Consider the following 12,125-nt stretch of genomic DNA (forward strand, 5'->3'; position numbering starts at 1 on the left):
TTTGAAGCTGAAGGCAATTATTTCTCTTTGTACAAAATGTAAACAAGAACACCTTTTAAAAACACATTTTAAGGGCCTCCCTGGTGGCACAAGGGGTTAAGTTTCAGCACTATCAAGCTATCTACAGCCACTGCAGCATGAGCTTGATCCCAGCCAGGGAGCTGACCCACATGACATGGCAGACCTCTCCTGACCCTTTCGCTGCTCCCCTCAGCAGTGTATTTCAATGCATCTACCTGTTCTGCTCCCTACTCTGTCTCTGGTGAATCCTCTCACCGTCCCCCATGCCCACCCCACCACACCTCTGGCCTACACCCCAGTTCTTGTATGCATAAATAAATACAATAAATCTAAAAAAATATTAAAAGCACATTTTAAAAGGATGTCAGCATTTCTGAAACAGCTCTAAATTAAGTTTGGGCTTGATGAGTCAAACCAATATTTTCTTTCTGAAATTCAGCAGATGTGGTGGTGAAAGGGGAAGAAGAGAAGCTGTCTTTCAGATTCCATCAGACACTCCCTGATGTGTTCTCTTCCAGTGGGAAGGAGGCCTTTCCTTGGTAAGTGGGAGAATCTGGCTGGGGGGGAGGTGAGGGTGGAGTTACTTGAAAGAAGAACTCTCAGACCAAGAGGTTCTGTGTAAACTTGTTTTCAGGCAGTTCTTGTGTGTGTGAACTGACCCAGAAATTCTGGGGAAATTCAGAAAAAAAAAATAAGACCCATGAAATTGGGTCCAGAAGCTTCCCCAACAGCTGAGGTCCTTCTTATAAAGCTCAGAGAATCCCAAGAGTCTCCGGAGTAGCCAGTAGCGAAATTCCTTCACATCTTTATGCTAATGTGTTTGTCCTTCTTTTTCCATAAAGGGGTGGCCAACTTCCAGAATGAATTGATGTTGAACCAAAATAGGGTGTCTCAAAGTCATTTGACTAGTGATAAATATAGCTGAAAACGTTCACGCTACTCATGAGCAATCACCTGAGATTTTGCTCTAGACCCCACTGGTTGTCTAATTTTGATTAGTCCCATGTCTGATTGGATGGTGTCTGTGCAATACCATCGTTCTTTTTCTTTTGAGTAACAGAATTCTGTGGTCATTCCAAATTCTAAACTTCAACTCCAAATAGTTAAAATCGGCCTGTCCAGGTCATAGCAGAGCTCTAAACTTGTCTGAGCGTTGAATGTTCTCTTCTTTCTCATTCTGCCTTCTGCAGCTTACTGGCCATAGTTGGGGGTATTTCTAGAGTGGCAGTCAGAGAGGGCAGAGGGAAAGGAGAGCAAGAAAGTTTTCTTGGGAGCAGAACCCTTGTCAGATGGCTTCTTGTTTGCTGGCTTGATGGATGTCTGAAGCTGCCCCTGTCTCTGATGGACACTCCTGGTGGTTCTTCAGCAACTTTGTATCAGTTTACTCAGCTTCATTCTTGGTGGTGGGTAACCCTCCTGCTCAGGCTGGTGGAGGCTGCCACTCCCTCAGCTTCTCTGCAGTGTATTTCCATTGGGGGGAGGAACCCTTTAGAAATGCCCCTGCCTCTGGGGGATCCTAGATGATCCAGTTTTTCTTGCTTCCTTTCTAGGGCAGGCACTAAGAACACAGCTGGACTTCCCTGCTGGTGATCAGCACTATGAAGCTATGGGCAGCTACTACAGCATGAGTTTGGGTCTCCTGCCAGGGAGCTGACCCACATGACCCAGTAAATCTCTCCTGTTTCGCCTGCTGCTCCCCTCAGCAGTGCGTTTGAGTATATCTGCCTATTCTGCTCCCCACTCTGTCTCTAGTGAATCCTCTTATCCTCTATACCTCTGGCCTACACCCCAGTTCTGTATGTATAAATAAATAAATCTAAGAAGAAAAAAAAAAAAAGACGTTATGTTGTGGGTTTACTGGAGACTCATGTCCAGAGTAGCAGCTATGTCATGGTGTCACCAGGCCAAGCAGCCTCAACCACCTATTAAACTATGTCAACCTGTGTGTGTTTTTTCTGCTGTGGCCCAGCAGAGGCTCTTGGGCAGCAGAAGCTTGACACATACTGTCTTCTCAAACAATGGAGCAGAGAACAACCACAGGCTTGCCTGAGTCAGCGGAAGGTTCCTGATGTTTGCAGCTTATTAACTGCCCACTGCGATGAATAAGTAGACTTTATTAGCATCATGTTCCCCTCAAGAAACGGCTGTTCCTCAGGCTTATTTCTTAAAGGAACATGGATCACATGGGATTTTTAAAATTCTTTGGACTATCTTCCTTCCACATACGTTCTCTCAGTTCTCTTAAAATTCAACATCAGAGAAACAACCAAAAATAACAAGAAGGGAGAAGACCACCTCCGAGCCAGAAGTCCGAGGCTGAACTTTAGTTGGAGGGCAAGGTTTTCAATTAAAAGTCTGATGTATTTATCCTAGTAATTTTCTCTGTAGGAATTTCCATAAAGGACTCTTATTTAAGGAATTGAAGACTTATCTATAAGAATATTGAACTTTGCACAGAATATATAAAAAAAAGTAAGAGTAGAGGCTGCCAAGGTCAATGGCAGATAGCCACAAAATGTTGTTAACACTGACAGAGGTCTATGTGAGTACATGCAACATATCACAATATCATGAGTTAAAAAGTTAAAAAAAGGTCAGGTAACAACAGAATAGGATTGATTCCCCCTTTTTTTTTTTTAAAAAAAAGAATTTATTATTATTATTATTTTTATGCTTGGGGGTGGAGATCAGAGGGGCTGGGTGGAGAGAGAGCATTCACCAGCAACAGAACAGATGGGTCTACTGAAGTACACTGCTGAGGGAGCAGCAGGTGAGACAGGAGAGGTCTGCTGCGCCATGTGGGTCAGCTCCTGGCTGGGGATCAAACTCATGCTTCAGTGATTATAGATAGCTTCACAGTGCTGAACACTTAGCCCCCTGCAGCACCAGGGAGGCCCAATTAATTCTCATTTTTATTAGAAAAGCTAAAGAGCTCAGTAATTGTGTTTTCTCTGTGCCTGGCTATGTTCTAATTACTTCAAAGAGTGAGTTATTATATCCTTACACTCTTAGGGATGACTATTATCCACACTCTACATATGAGGAAACTGAAGCTCAGAGAAGTTACAAGAGCTGCCAAGGTCAGATGTCAGTAACTCATAGAGGAAAGATTTGGCCCCAGTCAGGCTTGGGGTCTGTGTTCTCACCACTCCATACTTATTCCTCTCATGTAGAAAAAAAAGACAGGAAGGAGAGTTAACATTTAAATGTTAACAGGGCTTGCTTATCTCTGGGAAGTAAGACTGAGTAATTTTTATTTTATCTTCTTGTTTATCTGCCTGTTCCATATTGAATATGTTATTTATATAAGAAGACAATCCCCAATAAAAGCTGAGAATTTTGTGGCAGACTTGAAGGCGTCTGAGTTGCCTTTCACCTATCTTACATGGTGCTCCCATAGGGGTGTGTGAGGCAATGAATTTGAAAGTACTCTGGTAGGGTGCATTGAATATGGTAAAAATGGCCGGTGCTATAATGCAATGCAACACAAATGGTCTACGGGGACCCAGAGATTATCAAACTGTGCGAGCAGTGTAGGAACTGGAGTGATTCCAGATCTCACTGGCTTCTCTTTGGAGCTTTCCATTATTTTTGAGCTGATGATCATGTTTCTTCTTTATGCCCTGGGTGTGAACAGCTGGGGACAGGTATTGCGACGGTCTCACATGTAAACAGATGGCTCCCATACTCCACTGCCTTCTGTTCAGTGAGTGCTCCGGATTTCCTCTTAATATCAACCCAGTTGCCAGTCTGGGCCTGTTTTGGCCATTCTGATCAAGGTTGTCGCCCAACTCTGTTCACACAGCTTCTGGTCTGAAGGATGGGGACCTGATTCTGGAGGGGCCAAACAATGGACAGCTTAAACAGACTAGCATGAGTTCTGAATGCAGAATCTGTACAGAATTCTGCTTTCACTCCCCAGTTGATAAGGAGTGTTATTTTCCACCTGATGCAGGAGGAGGTCTTTCACATGGGAAACTTCTCTCCTGTTTTCAGGAAGAACAGCAGAGGTGGCAATCAAATAGTCCATCTTATACCTGCTATTTTTTAAATGCCTTACCTCAAAAGAATCTTATTTCAAGTGGCCTGTTTTGGAGTGCAGTGGGTGCCACTCTTCAGCTAGAAAGGGAGCACCGGAGAACCCATCCTCAAAGCTTGTGATTCTGGGGAGGGGCTCCAGGCATCAGAATCCTTTTAAGGTCCTGTGGGTTGAAAGCTCTTGAGTGGGAGTCACAGCGGGTGGAGCATCAACTTCCACACCCCATTTAGTAACTGCTCTGAACTGGCTGTCATGGCTAAGAACAGATTTGCAACTGCCTAACTGCCTAGGAATGTGTGAGCAACCGAGGAACACAGCAGCTGTTTCTCCAGGAGACAAATCCCTGGTATGTGAGGGGTGTGTGTTTGGAGAACAGCTGGGCAGTAAGGTCAGAGGCCTGAGACAGATCAAAACCCCTGGGAGGGGGGAAGTGGGGGGCTTCCACCTCACTCCAGCCATCAGCTGACAAACTGCAAACATTCCAAGTTGTACTCTGAGTTCAGAGGTGAGTTTGAGGAAGAAAAATAACCAAACCTGCCAGCCGGTCCTACCAGAGACCTGTAAACCTTCCTTGTGCGTTCACACTCATGGGACCTAAAGTACAAAAAAGTATCGGCCTGCAACTTTGCCAGTCTTTCAAAGCTGGACTTTCAGAAAGATTTTTTTGGGTCACTTCTCACTTTACAGACCAGGTAGGTTTATGTGATAGGTTTGTTGATTTGGGCTCCCACAGATGCATAATTCAAACACTCTCCTGAGAAAGAATTTCACCGTCCTCCTCCTCCCATCCCCCCAGGATCCTGGTACAATGCCCCCAATCCACACCTCCTTAGCTGCATCTGTAGGCTGATTACTGTGTTTATAATTGTCACTGCCTGTCACTGATTCTCAGAAGAACTGAGGAAATGAGTGTTCCCAGACACCACATTCCTCCTCAGATAAGTAGTAAGGGGATAGCTGAGTCCCTGTAGGGCTGGATAGAGCCCCCTTCACTGTTGCCTCTCCAGAGGTTGGCAGTGTACCTGCACCAGCCAAATCTTTGTTAAATAAATGTTTGGTATTGAACATTCATATTTATTATGCAGTTGCTGCACTGGTGGCTGGTTTACATCCTGCAAACTGTTTGCATCAATATTTTCCTTCAAGAACCACTAATTGGATTGTACGGGTGGAGCTGAGTTTAAAAAGCAGCAGGGACCGGCTGTATCAGATGTCTTGAGAGGGTATGCTTTCGTTTTCCAGTTCCGAGCTGTTCTGGGCACTTGGTAAATATTAATGAAGGATGATGCTAGAGCTGTACTGAAAGCTGGATGTCCCGGACATGGTCATGGCTTTAACAGCACTCTCTTGAGGGCAGCCTGATTCTGCCAGACAGCAGGGTGACAGACAGCAAGCTTTATACTGCTCAAGCAGCCCTGATAGTCCAGCCAACAGTCAGTGTCTGCTCTGGGCAGAGTAGCCTCCAGGCCCTGAGGAGGACACGGAGGTGACTCAGATACAATGTGGCCAGGAGCACAGAGCCTGGATTCTGGGGTGTTAGTTCACGAGTCTTCAGTTTTTTCATCTGCATAACTGCTATCAAAAGAGCACCTACTGAGTTCTCCCTGGTGTTGCCATGGGTTAAAGTACAGCACTATGAAGCAAGTTCCATTCTTAGCCAGGGAGCTGACCCACATGGCGCGGCAGACCTCTCCTGACCCTCTCGCTGCTCCCCTCAGCAGTGTATTTCAGTCAATCTGCCTGTCCTGTTCCCCACTCTGTCTCTGGTGACTCCTGTCACCCCTTAGACCCCCGTGCAGCTCTTGTATTGGAAGTAAGTCTTTAAAAACAAAACAAAATAGCATCTACACCCAAATTTGCAAAACTAAATGAAATTATGTAAGCAAAACAATTAGGGGTGGAGGTCATGGGGTTAGGGAGGAAGGGAATGGAACCATACCTAGTAGAACAATTGCCACATGCAAAGACCATGAGATTAATGTTTCTTTTTGCACTGAAACACTTGTTTTGAACTGAGAGTTCTGCCCCATGAGGTCTACAGAAGTGTTGGACATTTACACCATCAGGAGATTAAAGATGTCTTCTTAGGCCCAGGAAAACAGGGTGCACCTGTCAAGATGAGCAGGGAGATCACAACAGACTCTGGGGTCATGATAAAGAAACACCAACCAAGATGCCTTTTGTGGACTGTCTTTGTTTAGTCCATCAGAAAAAGGAGAGCGTGAGATGAGATGATAGTAAGGACTGTTAAGGTGAAATAGCACTGTTTTCTCAGATGGCTGACTTCCTGAAGGGCAGCATAGAGTGCAGGTTAGAGGGCCCTCCCTGGTGGCGCCATGGGTTAAAGCACAGCACTATGAAGCTGCGGCAGCAGGAGCTGGATCACCCACCTGTCTGTCCCAGTAGACCTCTCCTCACCTGCCCGCTGCTCCCCTCAGCAGTGTATTTTAGTCCATCTACCTGTTTTCCCCACTCTGGTGAATTCTCTCACCTCCCGCACATCTGGCCTGTACTCCATTCTGTATGCATAAATAAATAAATCTTAAAAAAAAATAAAGTGCGGGTTATAGATTCAATTTCTGTCTCTGTTCAACTGACTGCCAGGACAGGCAGCCCAGACCCAGCAATTTCTGGCTACAGGGGGGAAGGAAGGTGGAGTAAGTTACATCTGTGTTTATACAGATAAATTTCACGAGGGCAATTGAATTGTATAATACAATCTGGGGCCATTTAAGTGTTGTTTTTTTAACAAAAGTAACAAAACGTGAACCCCATATACAGTGTTGTAAATTAAAGTTACTTAAACAAATTGAAAAATGTTACAATCGGATTCTGTGGAGGGCAGAGAAAAAAGAAAGGAGGAGGAGGGAGCCCAGGAGGGATGAATTTGAAAGACACTGGGATAGTGGTAAAAGAGACACAGAAGAAAGCATTCGGAGAAATTTCCACTTTACAAGCCATTATATTACAGTTTACATTGTAACAGTCTTTTCAGAAGTCACAGTCTTGATCCTATTAAATACAGCCTGGCAGCTCCTTGAATTTTTAGGAACTCGATTACACGTACAGTTGGTTACTTAGCAGTTGCTTACCAGCATATGGGATCTGACGCTTGTATGATTAGCGCCGAAAAGTTTCCATTAGCGCTGAAAATCTCTTTTGTGCATTTTACTAAATTAATTTGATGAACAAACTCTTTTAAAACACAGTACCAAGATTACAAAATAGCACAGTCTATGGCTAGAAGGGAACAGGGGAGGGAGATGATGTTAACGAAAAATCGAAGATTAGAAAGTGAACTAGGCAGAACTTACAAAAACTAGTATCCGTGAGTCCCGTGACCCCTAAGTTCACAGAAAGTGGTGTTCCCTTCTAAAACCTCTGGGCTGCTTATCCATTTGCTCCATCCAAAGTTTTCCCTCTGCTCTTCCTTGATCCTCACTGGCATGACCAAAGGAATGGTACCTTTTCTCCCCCCTTCCGCTTACCAATTGGGCCGAGCGGGGACGAAGGGAGACCCCGTTCTTTGTACAAACTTTTCTGGCGCACTTAGAATTGTGAGAGTCGCGGGCTCAGAAGCATAAAGCCCGGTTTGCCGGCAGAGTGGGTACTGTCACCAGTAAGCCACCGCAGCGTGATAAAGGGCTGCCCTTGACGGCGAGGACCAGAGGGGACACGGGACGCGATCGGCCTGGTCAGCAGGGCGCTGGGATCGCGCGCGCCGCGGAGCCGCATTCGGAATCGGGGTGTCGGGAGACCCGCGGGGCCGCAGCTCTGCGAGCAGCGCAGTTCCGCGACCAAGCAGAACCGGGGTGGGCGGCTAGGTGGGCCGGGACCCGGCCTCGCGAGCGACTCTGCTATCTCCCTTCTGCAAGAAACTGCTCACAGGGCTCACGGAACGCGAGCCCGCAACAAACGCCGCGGCCAGCAGAGCCCCACCGCGGAAGCCGCCGGGCTCCCAGCGCAGGGGGAGCTGCTGCCGGCGGGGGGCGGACGCCTCCCTTTCTCGGCTCCAGGGATCGCGGCCCCCGCGAGTTGCCGCGGGGGCTCGCCAAGGCCGCCCGGCGCCGAGGAAAGAAGCTGCCGCGTGCCGGGGGCCGCAGGGCCGGCGCCTCCGAGAAGGGTCAGCGGGGACCCGGCGGGGAGCAAGAGAGGCGGCCGCCGGGGCCGCGCAGTTGTTCCCGACATGCTCCTCTCCGGATTTCAAACCACCGCTGCCACCGCCTCCCGGCTCGGCCGGCCGGCCCCAGCAACAGGCGGCAGCCAGCGCCTCATTGGCCCGGCCCCGCGTCGGCGTGTTTTGATTGGCCGCTGCGCCTCCCCGCCCCGCTTCTGCGCTCACCACCGCCTCCATTTTGTCTGTAGAGGCAGGAGGAGGAGGTCGGGTCGGGGACGTGGAGGCCATCAGCAGCTAGCTTCTGCGTGCTCGTGGGCTTTGTTCGTTCCGTACCTCGTCTCTCCCTTTAAAGGGAGGGGGGCTTCGACGCCGAGCAGAGGCCGCCGCCGCCGTAGTCCTGAGCTTGAAGTCGGTGAGTGACGGCGGCGCCGCGGGCGCGGCCATGTTGGCGGTCGCGCTCCCCATTGTTGGGGCTGGAGGAGAGCTCGGGAAGCCGGGCGCGGCGCCGGCGGCTCCCCGGCTGAGCCGGATGGAGCCGCTCGGGAAAGTCCGGTTTCCCTGGCGCGCGTGTGAGTAACTCACGGGGACTCGCTATTTAGGGTTATAGAAGTCGCTCGGAAGGCCCCTGTTTTTCGAAGGGGCGCGTTGTTTGGTAACTTGTTTTGGAATAGCAAGTGGAACTCGGTGTCTAGTGCTCCCCGTAGGGAGGCACTTGCACGTAAGTAGGCTCGCCGAGGTGGTTGTGGCTCGTGGAAACTTAAAACGGGAAGGAATCGAGGTCCGTAACTGAGAAAACACGTCGCATGACGTAGTGGTGTGGCAGAGGCGCTTTGTGAAAACGGGTACGTGGTGTGGAGGTGGGACAATGCTAGTGGGGCCGCACACTGGATTGTTTTGGGAAATCAGCCAGTTGCTTAGTAGCACGGCTGTAGCACCTAAGGCTCCCCAAGTTTGGTGCAACGTTTTGGTTACCAGATCCGTGAGAGACTCAGAAAGGACCCCCGCAAAGTTAGTAACTTGGTGCGGTAAGTGCAGACACCAACCCCCAAATTCCTCAAGGGAGCCCCTGAGGAGCTCAAACCTGAGACTTTGTGAGAGTCACAGTACCAGAGAAAGCCATCTTCGCAGACATCCCGTTTCTCCCTTTTCGTTCAGGAAGTAGTCATTCTTCAAAGTTAACGTGTTACTTCCGTGGTGAACTGTAGTGTAAATAACGTTTTCACCTGCTTTTGAATTGAAATAATGAAATCATCTTTACTTTCCTAGCTAGGACTTCTCTCCAACTTGGTGCGCTGAGGAGACTCAGATGTTGGCCTCGGCGCCTAGGCTGAACTCAGCAGATCGGCCCATGAAAACTTATGTATTGAGACAAAGGAAAGGATCTGTCAGAAAACAGCATCTATTATCCTGGGCCTGGCAGCAAGGAAGAGGCCAGGTCGTGGAAATCCTGCAATCTGAAAAGCAGACTGAAAGGTATAAAAAAATTCACATTGTAGTGGGGCGAACCTTTTAATGACACTTATCCTGAACCAGTTGTCTTTAGAGGAGTATTTCTGTGATAAGCTCATTTTTCTTAGGAAGGTAATAAAGGATGTGCAAATAATGAAGTGTGACTAATGAAATTTAAAGTCGCTGAGTAATACATTTTGGGGTTATCTAAGATTTCTGGAATTACAAATGGGACTGTAGGAGCTTTGTTAACATTTTTAAGTTCTTATGGAACTTTACTCAGTATTTTATTTCCATTCACTTACAGGTGACAAAGAAGCTGAAGATGGGTGGTGGAGAGAGGTATAACATTCCAGCCCCACAATCTAGAAATGTTAGTAAGAATCAACAACAGCTTAATAGACAGAAGACCAAGGACCAGAACTCCCAGATGAAGATTGTTCATAAGAAAAAAGAGAGAGGACATACTTATAATTCATCAGCAGCTGCATGGCAGGCCATGCAGAATGGGGGGAAGAACAAAAACTTGACAAATAATCAAAATTGGAACTCTAGCTTACCAAGTCCCACCTCACTTTTTAAGTCTCAAGCTAATCACCAGAACTACGCTGGAGCCAAATTTAGTGAGCCACCGTCACCAAGTGTCCTGCCTAAGCCACCAAGCCACTGGGTTCCTGTTTCCTTTAATCCTTCTGATAAGGAGATAATGACATTCCAACTTAAAACCTTACTTAAAGTACAGGTATAAAATAAATGTACTAATGTTAAACTTTAGTTATATTTACAAGGTAGTTATCAATTGTTCTGAAACAAATTCACTAGGGAATTAACCTATAAAACTAATGAAGAAAATATAATTAGGCTTAATCTCACTGTTATATGCACTGAGTGCAACTGAAAACAACTAAATTACTGTTTCTGACAATGAGTATAGTCTAAGTTGGGTAGTTCTGAAACCATTCAAGTTTAGATTTCAGGAAAGAAAAGGATATTTTTTTCTATTCTTGGGAAAATACTAATATATCATTCATAAATTAGATTTATTTGTTGAATGTTAGTGAACCTGGCTAGAAGCACCTAAAATACCTGAAAATTAGTTGAGTATTCTAAAGTTTAATGTCTATCTTAGAGACATCTAAACCAGTAATATGACAGTAACCTGATGCACTGACAAAAGAAAATGTGAACTTTTCTAGAGAACAGTTTTAGTAAACTTCATGGTGGTGAATGTGGAAAGGTCACCAGGGACTCTAGAGTTACACAGTAAAAGCTTGTTTCTTATGTGCAGTGGGTAGGTACCTGCCAACAAATGTGTCAAACCTTTTTAAATAGAAAAAGTATTTGGTGGTCACTTGAGTAGCTTACAAAATACATTTTTGTATTTAGCACTGCACAAGCTATTCTGACCATGATCTGGTCTCAAATCCTCCCTGCAAGGCTTGCTCAAAGTGGTGAGTTTTAATGTGAAACTTAAAGTACCTAGGAAAGAGCCATGTAAATATTAATGTAGTTAACTTGTAGCATATGTATACAATTTTGTTGGCATTTATCCCAGAGTATTTTAGTATGAATTTGCTGAATGTAAGACCATTAATTTTTTCAGTACTATGGCCTAATTTTAGAGGTCCAGAATAATTTAAGTTTGACTTTGTGCTCAAGTGCCAGTGTATGTATAATTGATCAGATTGTAAACTATATTTCAAAGTAAATCCTAGCATAAGAAGCTTTATGTAACAAAAGATTTTAAGAAGTTAAAACACTTCCTATTTTTTAAGAAATGTGAAATGCAGTATGGGACTTTTAATTTTTAAACCCAAAGATGAATTATTAAAGGGTCCCTCCAACTTCTAAGATGCATTTTGGCTTACACTAGTTTTTGTAACATGTGAGTAGTGATGATGCCAGTGTGTATAAACATTTTTGTCATGAGCACAACCCAGGGGACCACTGTGCAAAAGATGTAATTTCTTACCGAATACCTTGATAGCATTTCTCTTTAGAGTAGGTAAAATTAAAATGTTAAGTTGTGTAACAGTTAACCCAATAGTTTAAAAAAATAAAAGTGGGTATGAGTGGGGATGAATTAAAAAAATTTCAGAACCTATTTTCTCATTTGGCTGCTTGGTATTTTTAAGCACAATGCTAAACTTGGTAGTTCACCAAATAGATTCAGAAGACATAACACTGCCCAAGTCAGACAGTGAGATCCTAAAGACATCCTTGTACTTAACATACACTATGAATGTAAGCATGAAATTAAAACTGCTTTTTCTTTGGATTATCTTTGTTTTATAAAAGGATAACTGCCTAATCTTACCATACACAGAATTAACCCAACCGAAACATGATAGGACTGTTGGCTTTTAGACATCTGGCTTAAAACTGCTTTATGATCAACTGCTCGTAACTATTCCTTTCCCGCAGGGCTAACATTAAGACTACAGAACACTTTGGAAACTTTATAAAGCTTCATTTCATGTCAAGTAAGGAAAATTTAAT

The 12,125-nt window shown here is 45.4% G+C and overlaps 1 protein-coding gene across 2 annotated transcripts; it reads left to right on the plus strand.

Annotated features, from left to right (window-relative positions):
• The first annotated feature begins 8,417 nt into the window (after nt 1–8,417).
• On the plus strand, nt 8,418–10,400 carry PNRC2 (proline-rich nuclear receptor coactivator 2). 2 transcript variants are annotated; one of them, XM_004678610.2, is made up of 3 exons: nt 8,418–8,589; nt 9,444–9,650; nt 9,934–10,400. In XM_004678610.2, the coding sequence occupies exon 3, from the start codon at nt 9,952–9,954 to the stop codon at nt 10,372–10,374; it is 423 nt and encodes a 140-aa protein (XP_004678667.1). In that variant the 5' UTR covers nt 8,418–8,589; nt 9,444–9,650; nt 9,934–9,951; the 3' UTR covers nt 10,375–10,400. The 2 variants fall into 2 exon arrangements, with proteins under 2 accessions (XP_004678667.1, XP_012577844.1); XM_012722390.1 differs by having other exon boundaries at nt 8,437–8,589; nt 9,448–9,650.
• Nucleotides 10,401–12,125: the final 1,725 nt, after the last annotated feature.

This window comes from Condylura cristata, unplaced genomic scaffold (assembly GCF_000260355.1).
Source record: "Condylura cristata isolate star-nosed mole 26May11 unplaced genomic scaffold, ConCri1.0 scaffold00008, whole genome shotgun sequence".
NCBI classification, from domain to species: domain Eukaryota; kingdom Metazoa; phylum Chordata; class Mammalia; order Eulipotyphla; family Talpidae; genus Condylura; species Condylura cristata.

Coding starts and splice junctions, on each gene's coding strand:
- PNRC2 (XM_004678610.2), top strand. CDS start 9,952: ATGGGTGGTGGAGAGAGGTATAACATTCCAGCCCCACAATCTAGAAAT.